General features: G+C 61.1%; 2 protein-coding genes across 2 annotated transcripts in view; one reads left to right on the top strand and one right to left on the bottom strand.

Moving 5' to 3' along the window:
• NFYC (nuclear transcription factor Y subunit gamma) overlaps positions 1–17616 on the bottom strand; it is a 129484-nt gene that overhangs the window by 83069 nt on the left and 28799 nt on the right. The window lies entirely within an intron of this gene.
• On the top strand, positions 721–17196 carry COL9A2 (collagen type IX alpha 2 chain). The gene is made up of 32 exons (XM_071576481.1): positions 721–860; positions 2895–2969; positions 3771–3806; positions 3901–3963; positions 5165–5218; positions 5728–5763; positions 5896–5919; positions 6065–6118; positions 6396–6449; positions 6594–6641; positions 6755–6811; positions 7822–7875; positions 8162–8215; positions 8850–8903; positions 9072–9125; positions 9206–9259; positions 9456–9509; positions 9721–9774; positions 10000–10053; positions 10169–10213; positions 10334–10387; positions 10686–10739; positions 10810–10863; positions 11802–11873; positions 11954–11989; positions 12144–12188; positions 12338–12370; positions 12627–12773; positions 13297–13351; positions 13705–13893; positions 14054–14131; positions 15810–17196. The coding sequence occupies exons 1-32, from the start codon at positions 789–791 to the stop codon at positions 16013–16015; spliced, it is 2073 nt and encodes a 690-aa protein (XP_071432582.1). The 5' UTR covers positions 721–788; the 3' UTR covers positions 16016–17196.

Raw genomic sequence — 17616 nt, 5'->3', positions numbered from 1 at the left:
ACCATTGTCCCAAATGCTCGTGACTATCTTGCCAACCCCGCTGTCACCATTGTGCCAACCTCTTTGTCACCATCGTGCCAACCTCTTTGTCACCATCATGCCAAACCCTGTCACCATCACGCAAAATCCTTGCCAACCCCTCTGTCACCATCATGCCAACCCCTCTGTCACCATCGTGCCAAACCCTGTCACCATCGTGCCAAACCCTGTCACCATTGTGCCAAATCCTTGAGACTATCTTGCCAACCCCGCTGTCACCATCGTGCCAGCCCCTCTGTCACCATCGTGCCAACCCCTCTGCCACCATCGTGCCAAACCCTGCCAGCATCGTGCCAGCCCCTCTGCCACCATCGTGCCAGCCCCTCTGTCACCATCGTGCCAACCCCTCTGCCACCATCGTGCCAAACCCTGCCAGCATCGTGCCAACCCCTCTGCCACCATCGTGCCAACTCCTCTGCCACCATCGTGCCAAACCCTGCCAGCATCGTGCCAACCCCTCTGCCACCATCGTGCCAAACCCATCCAGCCCTGGAGCCCAAAATAGCCACGGGCTCACCTGAAGGGGGGCGTGGGGTTGGAGCTGCCGCCTGCCCCCATCCCACTACTCCATATTAATGAGCCCTTCCTCCTCCTCCTCCTCCTCCTCCTCCTCCTCCTCCTCCTCCTCCTCCTCCTCCTCCTCCTCCTCCTCCCTCCTCCTCCTCCTGCCCGGCCCTCCCGGTGTCCGGCGGTGCCGCACCGAGCGCACCGACACGAGCCCACCCGCGCCGGGTCCAGCCGCGCTCGCCATGGCCAAGGGTCCCTCCCTGCCCCAGCTCTGGCTCCTGCTCCAAACCTGCTGCCTCTGCCTGGCCCAGCTCGTAAGTTCTGTGCTCGATCCCGCTCGATTCCCGGGCTGGAACGGGCTGGAGAGGGGCTGGAGAGGGAATGGAGAGGGAATGGAGAGGGAATGGAGAGGGAATGGAGAGGGAATGGAGAGGGGATGGAGAGGGAATGGAGAGGGAATGGAGAGGGGATGGAGAGGGAATGGAGAGGGGATGGACAGGGGATGGAGAGGGAATGGAGAGGGAATGCAGAGGGAATGGAGAGGGAATGGAGAGGGGCTGGAGAGGGAATGGAGAGGGGATGCAGAGGGGATGGAGAGGGAATGGAGAGGGGATGCAGAGGGGATGGAGAGGGAATGCAGAGGGGATGGAGAGGGAATGGACAAGGGACAATCCCCATCTCCCCCATGGCAGTGCTGGGCACCCCCGCGACTTTGGGCTCCTTTTCCCAGCACTTTTCCCTTGCTTTTCCCAGGAATGCCCCAGTGAGGGGGGGTTGGGAATAGCCCCCAGCCGGGATCCACAGCCCCGACCCACTCGGGAACTCTCCAAAAGGCCCACGGGAATTGGGGAGTTGGAAGTCTGGGACTCGTTGGCTGAACAAGTTTAGTTTTGTTTTCCCTTTGGAGCAGCAACGCGGGACCCCCTGTGGGTTCCCTCCCCAGCAATCGCCGGCTCTGCTGCTTCCCCTCGCCTGGGAAAATTTGCCTCTGCCTTCCTGGGATGTGCTGCGGCTCCAGACGGAGGGGAATGAGCAGGGCTGAGGGGGCCAGAGGCAGGGAAAAATGCATCGGGAAGAAGGGAAGGTGTCCCTCTGCTCCTCGGGGTGAGCAGTGGAGAGGAGGAGGCAGAATTCCTCCTGGGATCCCACCTGGAAAAAAACTCTCCCTTGCCTTGCGACTGCGAAAATCAGATTTTTAGAAAAGATTTTGGAAAATCTTTCCATGTGGTTCCTGAAAGGAAGGGGGAGCAGCTCCCTCCTAAAACAGCCCCCCGGGATCCCCGCGGGCTCGTGGTGGCGGGTCTGGCCAGGGGGATGTGGCAGCTCCGGGAACAAGGAACCCTTTGGAAATCACCGGGACAGGACAAAGATGCCTTTCAGGGGGTTTGCCAGGGATGGGGATTCGCTCCCTCTCCGATCCAAGGTGAAGCCGAGGTTCTCCTGTGCACAAACCGGCGGCTCCTCTCACCCCTGGATATTAATATTTATATTTATTATTTAAAACTCCCCTGCCTGGGAGGCCGGAGTTGCCCCAGAAGTGCAGCCCAGGCACTCAGGTGACTCCCGTGCCCAGGAACGCCGCGGGTTCGGTCTCCACGCCTGGAATACCTTCCCCCCAAACTCCCGGTCAGGATAACAGAGGTTTCTTTGCAGATTTCTGTGCAAACCTCCAAGCCGGGGCCGCGCTCCGGGCGCTTCCCTGCGGCGCTGAAAGGAGCTTTTGTGCGGAGCCGGGAGCGGGGCTGCGGGACGTGGGCACCGAGCCAGCCCTGCCCAGGGGCGGCTCAAACCCAGGGCTGGGGGTCCCCACCTCACACCGGGGCTGCAGGACCCCAATCCTGTCAGCGCTCCCAGAAATCCCACTCTGAGCCAAGGGGGGGCCTTTGCAAGCGCTGCCATCGCCCCGCGGAGACCCCGCAGGAATCGCAGGGAAGGAGGGGGCAGAAATGGGGTAGAAATGATGCCATCAACCCTTGGACACCCTGATCTGTTGGGGCAGGAGCTCTGGGGGTGCCAGGGAAGGAAGGGGCAGAGATGGGGTAGAAATGATGCCATCAACCCTTGGACACCCTGATCTGTTGGGGCAGGAGCTCCGGAGGTCCCGGGAAAGGAGGGGGAAGAAAAGGAGGTGAAGCTGAGCAGGGGATGAGGAGCTGGTGGTGCCAGTGTGGGGGAGATGCCCCTGGGTACCCCCATCCATGGGGAGGGGCAGAGCTGGGGTGCCTTGGGGTGCTCCCTCCATCCCGGCTGTCCCCCCAGCACACACCAGCGGCTCCCACTGTCCCCCAGCATGTCTTGGGGAGCATCTGCTCCTTCCTGACGTGGATTCCATCCCTTTTCCCCCTTAGCGAGGCCCGCCGGGAGAGCCCGGCCCGCGAGGGCCCCCCGGTCCCCCAGGAGTGCCGGGAGTGGACGGGATTGACGTGAGTGCCCGGGAACCTGTGCGGGCTGCGGGCAAGGAGGGAGGGAGGGACGGAGGGAGGGAGGGGACCCGAGGCACAAAGAGCCGCATTGTGTGGGGCAGAGGCTCGCCCAGGGCAGGGGATGTGGTGCCGTGGGATTCCCTCTCTGTGCTGCTCCTGGACAGACGGAGCATCCCCGGCTTTTCCCATAGCTCCGGGCAGCAAAGGTGGCACAGGGGAGCACAGCTCCTGCAGAGGCTCCATCTCCACCCACAGCTGCCCATGGCAACTGGAGCCCCTTGGAAACTGGGGGCTGAGGGGGTTTTTGGGGATCAGAGGACAGGGAGGTTTGGGAGCACCCCTGTGTGGGCAGCAGAAGATGCTTGGAGGGGCTGGTGCAGGGTCAGCCAAGATGTGCCCAGTGAGGGGGGGACCTGGAGGGACCAGTGGGGAGCAGAACACCCCAGTGGGGTGCCTTCAGAGTGAGATGTGGCCCAGGGCTGTGGTGAGGGGCTTTGGCTCTGGATCCTCCACGAGCTGTGCCTTGGGGCCTGGACAGAGGGGACATCTGAGCCAGCAGAAAGTGCCCTTTCTGTGGGATGTGCCCCCAGGTGTTATTTTAGTGCTATTTATACCCAGAACAGCCACAGTCCCCCTCAGCCCCAGCACAACCCACTCCTCCCAACACCAGCCCCATCCTGATTCCCCACCTGGCTGTGGAATCCAGCAGCACACTTGAGGAGGTGGGGAGGGGACAGAGATCCTGATCACCCCACCCTGTGGGGTGGCAGGTCCCTTTACAACCTTCTCCCCTTTTCCCAGGGTGACAAAGGCCCTGCTGGAGCCCCTGGTTCTCCGGTGAGTACCCACCATCCCTCCCTGCATCTCCCTGGTGCTCCCGATGCTTCCAGAGCAGCTCCTTCCATCCTGCCCTTCCTCTGCTCTTTTAAAGGGTGTCAAGGGGGACCCCGGAGCTCCTGGCCCAGATGGACCCCCAGGGAAGCCGGGCATCGACGTGAGTACCCACTCCCTGCCCCACCATGGGGTCTCTGCCTGCTCAGCAAACCCCTCTTACCCCCAGTGCAGGAATCCGTGTCTGTCCCATGTTAGAATGGACCAAAATCCCTCCATGCAGGAGGTGGAGGCACCTTTGGAATGACAGCAGAGCTCAGGCAGGGCTGCTGCCACCTCCTCCCACAGTGAGAGCTGTCCCAGGAGAGCATGGACACTCTTGGACAGGGAAAAGCTTGTCCTTGTCCTTGTCCTCGTCCTCGTCCTCATCCTCGTCCTTGTCCTTGTCCTTGTCCTTGTCCTCATCCTCATCCTTGTCCTCACCCTTGTCCTTGTCCTCATCCTCGTCCTCGTCCTCGTCCTTGTCCTTGTCCTTGTCCTTGTCCTTGTCCTTGTCCTTGTCCTTGTCCTTGTCCTCGTCCTCATCCTCATCCTTGTCCTCACCCTTGTCCTTGTCCTCGTCCTCGTCCTCGTCCTCGTCCTTGTCCTTGTCCTTGTCCTTGTCCTTGTCCTTGTCCTTGTCCTTGTCCTTGTCCTCATCCTTGTCCTCGTCCTTGTCCTCGTCCTTTTCCTTGTCCTCGTCCTCATCCTTGTCCTCATCCTTGTCCTTGTCCTTGTCCTCATCCTTGTCCTTGTCCTTGCTGTTGCTTCCCTGTGCCCTCGTTGAGCTCCTGTTTCCTCCAGAACAAATCTGCAGCAATCCCAAATCCCCTCCTGGAGCCACCCCCTTGGCATCCATAAGTTGGCAGGGGTGACTTCCCCACTGTCCCCTCCCTGGCAGAGGCAGAGTCACCACAGAAGAGGTGGCAGAAAGGGGATGGAGCTGCCACCTCACCCTGCCTGGACGCTCTGATGGGTTGGTGCCCACCCCATGTCCCCTGGTTTGGGTCTCAGGGGTGTGTGTGGTGGGTGCCCAGGGAGATTTGGGTGGGTTCCTGCCCCATCGCCAGGTGAGCACCTGCCAGTGCCAGGTATTTACCTGCTGATCAGAGGGAAACTCAACCTACAGGGTCCTCTTTTGTGGGTTTAGTTCTTTTTCAACATTAAATGAATAGCAAAGAACTGTCACTACGAGCATGAATTATTCACCCAGACTGATCTGCCTGCAAAGGGTTCGGCTCCTTTGATGGGAACAACCCCAACAAAAATTCCTGGCTGGAGAGCAGGAAGGTTGGGAATGACCTGTGGGGTCTCTCCTCTTGCAGGGCCTGACAGGAGCCAAAGGGGAGCCGGGCCCCGTGGGTGCCCCAGGAGCTAAAGTGAGTGAGGGGCTGCTCTGGGGCAGCTTCTCCAGGGCTCCCACCTCCCTGGGCTGCCACCTTCCCCTCCTGGTGCCAGCAGAGCCTGGCAAGGCAGGGAGCAGGAACTGGGGGATGGAGGATTTGGCAAAGAGGGCACTGAGGGTGGGAGAGGGAGGGACCAGTAACTGGGGGATGGAGGATTTGGCAAAGAGGGCACTGAGGGTGGGCGAGGGAGGGACCAGGAATTGGGGGATGGAGGTTTTGGCAAGGAGGGCACTGAGGGTGGGTGAGGGAGGGACCAGGAATTGGGGGATGGAGGATTTGGCAAAGAGGGCACTGAGGGAGGGTGAGGGAGGGACCAGGAATTGGGGGATGGAGGATTTGGCAAGGAGGGGGCACTGAGGGTGGGTGAGGGAGGGACCAGGAATTGGAGGATGGAGGATTTGGCACTAAGGGTGGGTGAGGGAGGGGGTGACAGAGCAGACCCACCTGGTTCGGCTCTTGACTCTTCTCTTCTGGCTTGGCAGGGCCAGCCTGGACTTCCAGGGCCACCAGGGCTCCCTGTGAGTATCTGCTGCTCCCATGGGTGCAGGTGATGCTGGTGGTGGTGTGGGCATGGCCCTGCTCAGGACAGGGATCCTGGTGGGTTTGGGGTTGGAGAATTCAGACCAACTCTGTCTTTCTTCCTGTTACAGGGTCCTTCTCTGCCAGGACCACCCGTGAGTGCCACACTGGGGGGTTGGGGTGGGGCTGGGCAGGGATCCTGCCTGGAATTGTGCTGGTGGAGCTCCAATCCCAGCACCCTCAAAGGGAGCTCTTGGGATGTGACCTCTCCCACCTAATGAATGTTTGTCTTCTCCTTAGGGGCTTCCAGGCCAAGTGGGGCTTCCTGGAGAGATTGGAGTGCTGGGACCCAAGGTGAGGAGGCAGGAGGGGCACGGGAAGACCTCCCCTCCTTCCCCCAGCACCTGCTCCTCTCCCTTCAGGGCTCCTGGGGGAATCAGGGATGATCCTGCAGTGTGGGAGAGAGGGACGGTGGGCATGGAGGGGTGCCAGGCTCTGTGCCACCCATCCTGGGGAAGTCCCCATTCCTGCTGTGACATCCTGGCTCCCCAGGTCTCCATCCCCCCAGCTCTGGAAGCACCTGGCACCTGCCCACCCTGACACCTCCTGTCCTGGGTTTGTTCTTTCCTAGGGTGACCCTGGACCTGATGGCCCGAGGGGCCCCCCAGGACCCCCAGGGAAACCTGTGAGTATCCCCCCAGCCACCACCACCTTCTGGAGCAGGGAAAAGCTTCCTCCAGGCTCAGCCCTGGGCTCTGGCACACACCTCCCTCCTGTGGACTCATCCTGATATCCAACCATGGATGTTGATGTTCTTCCTTCCCTGCAGGGCCTCCCAGGACACCTCCAAGGCCTGGAAGGCAGTGCTGATTTCATGGTGAGAGCTGCCACTGCCTTGTCCTTCAGCAGGCTCTGGCTGCCTGGAGAACAGTCCCCCATGGAATTTGGAGTCCTTTCCCAACTGATCCTGTACTTCTTCTTTCCCCCCAGTGCCCCACCAGCTGCCCCCCAGGTCCCAAGGGCCCCCAGGGACTGCAGGGACTGAAGGTAAGGGAGCCCTGGAGCTGCTGGGGGGGAACAGGGACTGTCACCTCCAGCAACCTGTGCCAGAGCAGAGGACCCATCCATGGTCTGGAGGCGCAGGGAGGTCAGGAGCTGCTCTGCTGCCCTGGGGGCACAAGGACACACATGCCCGGGTGCCCTGCACTCAAAGGTGTTGTGGGGGGAGGCCTCGTGTGACTGCCCAGCTCCCACCAACCCTTTCTTGGGTGTGGGACCCTGTGCCAAAGCCCCACACCCAGCTGTGCCATCACTCCAACCAACCCCAGCTGTGCCATCATGCCAACCCCAGCTGTGCCATCACCCCAACCCCAACTGTGCCATCACCCCAACCCCAGCTGTGCCATCACCCCAACCCCAGCTGTGCCACTGCTCCAACCCCAGCTGTGCCATCACGCCAACCCCGGCTGTGTCACCACCCCAACCCCAGCTGTGCCATCACGCCAACCCCAGCTGTGCCACTGCTCCAACCCCAACGGTGTCACCACCCCAACCCCAGCTGTGCCATCACCTCAACCCCAACTGTGCCATCGCCCCAACCCCAGCTGTGCCATCACCCCAACCTTGGCTGTGTCATCACCCCAACCCCAGCTGTGCCATCACCCCAACCCCGGCTGTGCCACTGCCCCAACCCCAGCTGTGTTACCGACCCAACCCCAGCTGTGGCACTGCTCCAACCCCAGCTGTGCCATCGCCCCAGCCCCAGCTGTGTCACCACCCCAACCAACCCCAGCTATGCCATCATGCCAACCCCAGCTGTGCCATCACCCCAACCTCAACTGTGTCACCACCCCAACCCCAACTGTGCCATCACCCCAACCCCAGCTGTGCCATTACCCCAACCAACCCCAGCTGTGCCACTGCCTCGGGGTGTCCCCAGTGGTCACCCCGGGGTGGGATGTGGTGGGCAGGTTGGCTCTGGGGGACGTGGCCACCAGGATGCTGCCACAGCTCTGCTGCTTTGCCAGGGGTGCTCACGATTTTTCTCTTCCCCGCAGGGACACAGAGGCCGCCCCGGTGCCCTCGGGGAGCCTGGCAGGCAGGGTGGGCAGGTGAGTGTCCCAGCAGGATCCAGGGGTCCTCTGGGGGACCAGGGGATGGACCCAGGGAAGGGCTTTGGGGGAGAAATGGGGAAAGAAGAAGAAAAGAGGTGGGAGAGGAAGGTGGGAAATCCAGGGCTGGGAGGTGGAGGTGCACAGGGTGGTCTTCTCACAGTGGCTTCCTGGGCAGGGACACCTGTCCCCATGCCCTGCCAGGTCACAGGTGAGGGGTCTTGTGTCCCCAGGGTGGTTTGTACCCCCACTCCACCCAACATTCACTTCTCTCCCCCCTTCCCAGGGCCCCAAGGGTGATGTTGGTGTCTCTGGAGAACAAGGAGTGCCAGGCCCTCCGGTAACACACTCATTTCTCTTTCCTTCTCTGCCCCACGACCTGGGGGTGGTCAGTTTGTCCCAGACACCAGGGAGGTGACACCAGTGTGTCCCTGCTCCTGGGCACACAGCTCTGGGACTGAAGCAAAGCCTTCATCCCCTCCATCCCCCTCCTCCCAGCCATGGGTGTCACCATCTCTCCCAGTGGAGACCTCCATGGGCACCTCAGCTGTCAATGGGTAACTCCTGGGCCAGGCCAGGTGTCTCCTGTACCCTGAGCCCCCCTGAGCCCACCTGGACGGGGGTGCAGCCCCAGCTCGGGGCAGGGCTGGGGGGATTAAACCTGCTGGAGCTCTCTGAGCACTTTGAAGATGAAAAGCAATTAATGGGCTGAGCCCTCAATTCAGGAAAGGGCAGAACTGCTTTGAAGCCAAGAGCTTTGGCATGGGCAGTGACCTCACTTTGGGCCCGTGGGGGTTATGGAAGTGACAGCTGGAAAGGCCCCTGTGGGGCTGCAGAGTGAGCAGGGACTGGAGTACTTTGTGCTCGGCAGAACCTGCTGGTTCCCAGCATGGTCTGGCTGGAATTGCAGCCTCCCCCTGGGCTGCTCTGGGGGCCCTTCCCGGCCAAACCGGTTGTGCTTTCCCTCCCTGCAGGGGCCTCAGGGCCTGAGGGGGTACCCCGGGATGGCAGGACCCAAGGGCGAGACGGTGAGTCTGGGGATGCTCAGGGGGGGCAGATCCTGGGCAGCCACTCCCAGGCTGCAGGGAGGCTGCAAACATGGCACTGTGCCCACCTCAGGGGGCTGGATGTGCCTCTTGCAGCGGGGCTGGAGTTGGGGGGCAGGACTGACTGACCCCCCTGTGCTCTCCTTGCAGGGCCCTGCCGGGTACAAGGGCATGGTGGGCACCGTGGGAGCGGCCGGGCGGCCGGTGAGTGAGTGCCCTCCCTCTGCCCCGGGGCTCGGGCACCACACAGCTCTGTGCTCACCCCGTGCCCTTCTCCCCTCCAGGGCAGGGAAGGCCCCAAGGGACCACCCGGGGACCCCGGTGAGAAGGGAGAGCTGGTAAGTGACCCACCCCACAGGGGAGGGTGGCTCTGTGCCTGGGCAATGCCAGGGCACCCTCTGCCCCAGCTTGGCACCATTCCCAGCACGGAGAGGGGCTGTGCCCGGGGGACCCTCGATGGGCATCTCCTGCCTCTCCCAGCTCCATCCCCTGCCCCAGGAGGACACTGACCTAACACTTGTCATTCTGCTCCAGGGTGGCCGTGGCATCAGGGGACCCCAGGGGGACATCGGCTCCAAGGGGGAGAATGTAAGTACAGCTGGTGGCACCTGTGCCCACATCTGGCAACGAGCCCCTGGCAAGGAATGACCCCCTGTCCATTCAGGGCCACTCTGTGTCCTTGCACCTGGCTCAGTGCAGGGCTGGAGCTTTCCCTTCCCTTCCCTTCCCACCTTTTTGTCCCCACCACGAGCCTTCCAGTCCCTGCTGGAGGTGACAGTGACTGTTCCCCCTGTCACAGGGTCTCCCGGGCATAGATGGCAAGGATGGCACCCCAGGTATCCCAGGTGTGAAGGTGAGCAGGGGCAGGTGATGCCTGAGCTGGCACAGGGCAGGGGCACACCCTGTTCCTCGTGCCAGGGCTTGCTGGGAATGGCAGGGATGGCACTGGAATGAGCCCCCAGCCCTTGGCTCCACTCCTGGCCCATGGGGTGTGGCTGTCCCCATGGAGCAAAGGGCAGTGCCCCCTTTGGGCAGGAGTCCCTTGTCCCACCTGTGCCATCCTCTCTGCCCCTCACAGGGCAGTGTGGGACAGGCTGGACGCCCAGGAGTGCCAGGACACCGGGGACAAGCTGTGAGTACTGTGGGGACCCCATCACCTCCACCCTGGCAGTGTCAGGGCCAGCACCCCACAGGGACACTGCCCCCAGTGCTGTGCCCAGGGTTTGATCCCAGCTGTGTCCCCCCAGGGCTTGCCAGGCCAGCCAGGAAGCAAAGGTGGCCCAGGAGACAAGGTGGGTACCCCCCTGGGCAGCCACCCCATGGCCCCAGAGCTCCTGTGCCCTCAGTGGTGCCCTGTGATGCCCCCTGCTCTGTCCTCACTGTCCCTGAACCACCTCTGGTTCTGTTCACAGGGTGAAGTGGGTGCCCGTGGCCAGCCTGGTGTCACTGGTGCCCCAGGGCAGCTTGTAAGTACAGAGATGGCACCGTGTTCCTCCTGGGCACAGCCTGAGGGTTGTTCTCTCTCTCTCTCTCTCTCTCTCTCTCTCTCTCTCTGTTCCTTTTCCCTCTTTCCTGTCAAACCAAAAGCACAATTTGGCAGTTTAACACCCTCTCCCCTCTGCCCCTCACGGGGTCACTGCTCCAGCCCTACACCCACCACCTCCTTGGGCACCAGTGGGTGCAGGGGGGCAGGACATGAAGGGCACACGATGCCCATGAATGCAGGACCAGCAGCTACTCTGGGTGTTCCTTTCTCTGTTTCAGGGTGAGCCCGGCCCTCGGGGTGAGCAGGGCCCTCAGGGGGTCCCGGGGCTGAAGGTGAGTTGGGGGCACTGGGGGGGTTATGGCCGTGCCAGGAGCTGCCCCTGACTGTGCCCTTTGCCCACAGGGTGACCGTGGCGAGCGTGGCCCCGTGGGTGCCCCCGGGGAGCAGGGCAGAGTGGTGAGTTGTGCCCAAAGCTGGGCTGGGGGCTCTGCCCTGGGGTGCTGAGCCCAGGCAGGGGCTGAGGGGCCACAGCTGGACCTCTCCCTGTGACCCAGCCTGGGGTCAATCCCGTGCCCATCCCGCTGGGCACGACTGCCCAGGGGGGAGGATTAACCTGGGGCAAATAGCTCAGGGATTAGTGGTGCTGGCACCACGCTGGGTTTGCAGCCCCAGCTGGGAGAGGAATTTCCTCCCAGCCCAGGGAGGGGGGGAGGCTGCCTGGTCCCTCTGGAGGCTAAAAAAATGAACTTTGTCCCTTTTCCTGGGGACAGGATCCCACCCCTGGAAAATTCCCCCTCCTGGCACAGCTTGGGGGAGGTTCCTCCATCAATCTCTGCCCTCAGATGCAGAGAAGGTTGGGCTGCAGGAGGGGACTGGGAGAAGCTGGAAGGGACTGGGAGCTGCTGGAAGGGACTGGGAGCTGCTGGAGGGGACTGGGAGCTGCTGGAGGGGACTGGGAGTTGCTGGAAAGGGACTGGGAGCTGCTGGAAAGGGACTGGGAGCTGCTAGTGGGGACTGGGAGCGGCTGGAAGGGACTGGGAGCTGCTGGAGAGGACTGGGAACTGCTGGAGCAGACTGGGAGCTGCTGGAAGGGACTGGGAGCTGCTGGAGGGGACTGGGAGCTGCTGGAAAGGGACTGGGAGCTGCTAGAGGGGACTGGGAGCTGCTGGAGGTGTCTGGGAGCTGCTGGAGGGGACTGGGAGCTGCTGGAAGGGACTGGGAGCTGCTGGAGGTGTCTGGGAGCTGCTGGAGCAGACTGGGAGCGGCTGGAGGGAACTGGGAGCTGCTGGTGCATCCCATGGCCTTGGGGAGGATGCTCTGATGGGTGAGGAGGGTCTTTCCTTCACCTCTCCTCACTCATTTTTCCTCTTTTCCCACGTGACCTCCATTTCCAGGGGCCAAAGGGCGAGCAGGGCCCCCCGGGCATCCCAGGACCTCAAGGCTTGCCAGGAGTCAAAGGAGACAAGGTGGCTGCTCTGGTCTGCTCGGGGTCCAGCCCAGGGAAAGGTGCCCTGAGCTGGGCTGATTCCATCTCTCCTCCCTCCAGGGCTCCCCAGGGAAAACTGGCCCCAAAGGCAGCACTGTGAGTACAGCCCCCTGCCCAGGCTGCCCCCCAGGGCTGGCACCAGGCACCTTCTCCATCCCAGTGGAGCACAGCGTGGCAAAAGGGGGGTTCTCCTGCAGGGGAGGTGGGTCCTGGTGCTGAGGGTTCATCTCTCTTGTTCCTTTTCCTCTAGGGAGACCCGGGTGTCCATGGCCTGGCAGGGCTGAAGGGAGAGAAGGTGGGTCCTTGCAGGTGGTTCCTGGGTGGGTTGGAGGGACATGGGGGTCCCTGACCATGCTGGGGTGTCCTGCCCAGCGTGGCCCTGAGCAGGTCCCTGTGCCCCCCCAAGCTGCAGCTCTGAATTCTTGCTGTGTCCTCTGTCCCCAGGGTGAATCAGGAGAGCCAGGGCCAAAGGGACAGGTGAGTGACTGGGGGGTCTGGGGGGCTCAGAGGGACCCTCAGCCAGACTCCTCCTCCCTGGGGCTGGTGTGTGCTGCACTCTGGTGGCCTGGCAGGCTGTTTGCCCTGCAGATGGGCTGCAGTGCCCATGCTCAGCCTGGCAGGGGTTCAGCCCTGCCCACAGTGCTCAGTATGGGGGGTCTCTGGGGCCTGGGGGTGCAGCCCCTGTGCCAGGACAGGGCTCAGCTCCTGCTGCCTCTCTCCCTCCCTCCTGCAGCAAGGCATCCAGGGCGACCTGGGCTTCCCTGGCCCCTCGGGGGATGCAGGAGCTCCAGGTGTGAGGGGCTACCCGGGACCCCCCGGCCCTCGGGGGCTCGTTGGAGAGCGTGGAGTGCCAGGGATGCCCGGCCAGAGGGGCCTGGCGGTGAGTACCCCCCTCCCACGTGCCCCCTCCCCTCCTGCTGTGCCATCAGCTCTCCCAGCTCTGCAGGGGAATTGCCTCTGACCTTTTCTTCCCCACTAATTCCTCTGGGAAGCGGCTGCTGTTCCACTCAGGGGCTGCCAAGAGGTCAGGGCAGGGATCCTGCCTTCCTAGGAGAGAATAATTCCATATTTCTCACTGAACATACCACCAGCACCCCTAAACCATAAACCATAAACCATCCAGCAGCAGGTTCAGCTCCAACATGGCCTTTGCAGCCTGCCTGGGGTGGGGATTTTTCCATCCAAACCTCATTTTAGACTCCAAAATGTGGCTGTGGAAAATTAATGCTGTGAGTGGGACTCACAGTCAGCTGAGGCTGGAGCAGGATGGGAAAGAGAAGGGTGGGAAGGTGCTGGTGGGTGCAGGGGGGTGGTCTGGACCAGGGATTGGGGTGGCAGTGGCTCTGTGGGACAGGAGGAGTGGTGATGTCCCTTCATGGTGTGTCCCTCTTGTCACCGGGCAGGGCCGTGATGCCGGGGACCAGCACATCGTTGATGTGGTCCTGAAGATGCTGCAAGGTGAGCAGGGCACTGCCAGGCAGGTGGCAGCCATCCCATCATCCCATCCCATCATCTCATCCCGTCCCATCCCATCCCATCATCCCATCCCATCCCATCATCCCATCTCATCCCATCCCACCCCATCCCATCATCCCATCCCATCCCATCCCATCCCATCCCATCCCACCCCATCCCATCATCCCATCCCATCCCATCCCACCCCACCCCATCCCATCCCACCCCATCCCATCCCATCCCATCCCATCCCATCCCATCCCATCCCATCCCATCCCATCCCATCCCATCCCATCATCCCATCCCATCCCATCCCATCCCATCCCACCCCACACTGGCCTCTCTCTGCCCCACAGAGCAGCTGGCAGAGGTCGCAGTCAGTGCCAAGAGAGCTGCCCTAGGGGGAGTTGGTGCCATGGGCCCCCCTGGGCCCCCTGGACCTCCAGGGCCACCCGGTGAGCAGGGCCCACACGGCCCCATGGGACCCCGAGGTGCCCCCGGAATCCTGGGCGCTGCTGGGCAGATTGGCAACGTAGGACCCAAAGGTAGGTGGTGGGTGGCAAAACTCCTCCTCAGGGCTGGTCCTGCCTCCTCCTCCCACCTCCCTCCCCGAGCAGGGGCAGCCCCTTCCCCTCCCCTCCCATCCAGTCTCCATTTTTCTTCCTGTGGCTCCACCAATTCCTCCCCTCCCTGTTTCTTCCCCAGGGAAACGAGGAGAGAAGGGCGAGCGGGGCGAGGTTGGCCGTGGGCACCCAGGCATGCCAGGACCCCCAGGGATCCCAGGTAAGCCCCTCTGTCCCTGCACAGACAGGGCTGGATGCCCCTTGCTGCTACAAGGACGAGCCCAGGGGTGGCTCAGGAGCTTCTGGTCCATCCTGCAAGACCTGCAGAGGTTCATCCTATAAAACCTGGACAGGTCCATCCTGCAAAACCTACACAGGTTCCTCCTATAAAACCTGGACAGGTCCATCCTGCAGAACCTACACAGGTTTATCCCACAAACCTTCCAGCTGTAGCCCTTTGTTGGTGCAAGGATGAGCCCAGTGGTGGCTCAGGACCTTCTGGTCCATCCTGCAAAACCTACACAGGTTCAACCTCCAAAACCTGCACTGGTCCATTCTGCAAAACCTACAAAGGTTCATCCCACAAACCCTCCACCTGTAGCCCTTTGTTGGTGCAAGGATGAGCCCACTGGTGGCTCAGGACCTTCTGGTCCATCCTGCAAGACCTGCAGAGGTTCATCCTGTTAAAGCTGGACAGGTCCAACCTACAAAACCTACGCAGGTTCATCCTGCAAAAACATCTCAGGTCCATCCTATAAACCCCTCACAAGTCCATCCTACAAACCCTGCCCGGGTCCATCCTGCAAAGCTCCTCCCTGTGCCACCCTTTGCTGCCTCCTCCCTCCCTGCCTGTGGCACTGCCCACCCCTTCCCTGCCCCTGCCCTTTCCCTCTGGCCCTGCTGCTGTGCCAGCCTCTCCTGAGAGCCCAAGCCCCCTGTGCCCAGGCTCAGCACCCCAAACTCCCCAGCCAGACCTCCCGTGCCCGGACTCAGCACCCCAAACCTCCAGCCAGACCCCCCATGCCCAGGCTCAGCACCTCAGAACCCCCTGTGCCCAGGCTCAGCACCCCAGACCCCCCCGTGCCCTGGCTCAGCACCCCAGACCCCCCGTGCCCAGGCTCAGCACCCCAAACCCCCAGCCAGACCCCCCATGCCCAGGCTCAGCACCTCAGACCCCCCTGTGCCCAGGCTCAGCACCCCAAACCCTCAGTCAGACCCCCCCGTGCCCAGGCTCAGCACCCCAGACCCCCCTGTGCCCAGGCTCAGCACCCCAAACCCCCCGTACCCAGCGTCAGCACCCCAGATCCCCCTGCCCGGGCTCAGCACCCCAACCCCTCCAGCCACACCCCCTGTGCCCAGGCTCAGCACCCCCCAGAGCCCAAACTCCCCATGCCCAGGCTCAGCACCCCCCAGAGCCCAAGCCCCCCATGCCCAGGCTCAGCACCCCAGACCCCCCATGCCCAGGCTCAGCACCCCCCAGAGCCCAAGCCCCCCATGCCCAGGCTCAGCACCCCAGAACCCCCATGCCCAGGCTCAGCACCCCAAACCCCCCATGCCCACGCTCAGCACCCCAAACCCCCCAACCAGACCCTCCATGCCCAGGCTCAGCACTCCAAACCCCCCGTGCCCGGGTTCAGCACCCCAGACCCCCCAGCCAGACCCCCTGTGCCCGGGCTCAGTGCCCCAAACCCCCCATGCCCAGGCTCAGCACCCCAAACCCCCCATGCCCACACTCAGCACCCCAGACCCCCCAGCCAGACCCCCTGTGCCCAGGCTCAGTGCCCCAAGCCCCCCATGCCCAGGCTCAGCACCCCAGACCCCCATGCCCACGCTCAGCACCCCACCCTCCCCAGCCAGACCCCCTGAGAGCCCATGCCCATCATTCCCACCCACTGCAGGTCTCCCTGGCATTCCCGGGCAGGCGCTGGATGGCAAGGCGGGCGAGCGGGGTGTGCCAGGCTCGCCAGGACAGGCTGGCCGGCCGGGCCTGCCCGGTGCCCCGGGACTGGCAGGTTTCTGTGAACCAGCTGCCTGCCTGGCAGCCTCGGCATACGCGGCCGCGCGGCTGCCCGAGCCGGGCACCGTCAAGGGCCCCCTGTACTGAGGGGCACAGCGGGCACCAAAGCCACACGGAGAGGAGACCACGACACTGCAACCCCCAGGGAGCCTCTGCCCCCCTCCCAGGGCAGCCCCGGGGGCAACACAGCCCTGGGAATTCCATTGGGGGGGAACAACCCAGTGCCACAGCTTGGGAATGGTCAGAGGGAAGGGGCACCTCAAGTGCCAACCTCATTGCTGGGGTTCGTTCCCTGCCCGCTGTGCCCCTTCCCAAAGAAATTAATTGTTCTGAGTCCCTTCCCAAAGAAATTAATTGTCTTGTGCCACTTCCCAAAAAGTAAATTGTCCTGTTCCCCTTCCCAAAGAAATGAATTTTCTTGTTCCTGTTCCCAAAGCAATGAATTTTCTTGTGCCCCTTCCCAAAAAATGAATATTCTTTTTCCTGTTCCCAAAGAAATGAATTTTGTGCCCCTTCCCAAAAAATGAATTTTCTTTTTCCTGTTCCCAAAAAATGAATTTTCTTTTTCCCATTCCCAAAAAATGAATTTTCTTGTTCCTGTTCCCAAAAAATGAATTTTCTTCTTCCCATTCCCCAAGAAATTAATTTTCTTGTTCCCTTTCCAAAAGAAATGAATTTTATGCCCCTTCCCAAGAAATGAATTTTCTTTTTCCTCTTCCCAAAAAATGAATTTTCTTGTTCCAGTTCCCAAAAAATGAATTTTCTTGTTCCTGTTCCCCAAGAAATGAATTTTGTGCCCCTTCCCAAAGAAATAAATTTTCTTGTGCCCCTTCCCAAAAAATAAATTTTCTTGTTCCTGTTCCCAAAAAATGCATTTTCTTGTTCCCTTTCCCCAAGAAATGAATTTTCTTGTTCCCTTTCCCAAAGAAATTAATTTTGTGACCCTTCCCAAAAAATGAATTTTCTTTTTCCTGTTCCCAAAGAAATGAATTTTGTGCCCCTTCCCAATGAAATAAATTGTCTTTTATACAAACCCTCTTATGTCCCATTTGGTGCTGAATCAACTCGTTGAAATTTCCTTTTTTTTCCCTCTCCTTTCTTTTTTAAATTTCAATTTCAACCCCTCCCTCCCCCAAATTTGTGCTTTGATTATTTAAGAACCTTCCCAAGGTTCAGTGCTGGGCACTCCCAGAGCTGGAAATCTTTGTAAAACAGGATTATTTTATAACCACGAGTAGAAAACCACCAACTTTGGAAAAAACAAAAAAAACCAGACAATAAAAATGAGATGAATTTTTAACAACTGAAATGATGTGTTGAATTCTTTGCACCGAATCAAAGCAGCAGGAGGGGCTGGAGATGGTTTGAAGGCTGAGGTTGGTGGACAGGGAGAGGGAGCTGAATAGCCCTCCTGTATTCCAGGAGGAAATAGTGACCGACTTACTGAGCCAGCTGGATCCTCACAAGTCTATGGGACCAGATGGGATCCATCCCAGGGGGATGAAGGAGCTGGCAGAAGAGCTTGCCAAGCCACTCTCCATCATCTTCCAACAGTCCTGGCTCTCTGGGGAGGTCCCAGATGATTGGAGGTTGGTGAATGTCACCCCAATCCACAAGAAGGGCTGCAAGGATGACCCTGGAAACTCCAGGCCTGTCAGCCTGACCTCGGTGCCTGGCAGGGTTATGGA

The sequence above is a fragment of the Pithys albifrons genome, chromosome 24, assembly GCF_047495875.1.
Source record: "Pithys albifrons albifrons isolate INPA30051 chromosome 24, PitAlb_v1, whole genome shotgun sequence".
Lineage (NCBI taxonomy): Eukaryota > Metazoa > Chordata > Aves > Passeriformes > Thamnophilidae > Pithys > Pithys albifrons.
Note: the sequence above shows the minus strand (reverse complement) of the source record. Positions and strands in the feature narration are given on the sequence as shown.

Excerpts from the sequence above, each read along its gene's own strand:
- COL9A2 (XM_071576481.1), top strand. The coding sequence starts at position 789 with ATGGCCAAGGGTCCCTCCCTGCCCCAGCTCTGGCTCCTGCTCCAAACC. Across the intron at positions 6,119-6,395 it reads TTGGAGTGCTGGGACCCAAG|GGTGACCCTGGACCTGATGG; the intron begins GTGAGGAGGCAG and ends GTTCTTTCCTAG. Across the intron at positions 9,126-9,205 it reads TGGGAGCGGCCGGGCGGCCG|GGCAGGGAAGGCCCCAAGGG; the intron begins GTGAGTGAGTGC and ends TCTCCCCTCCAG.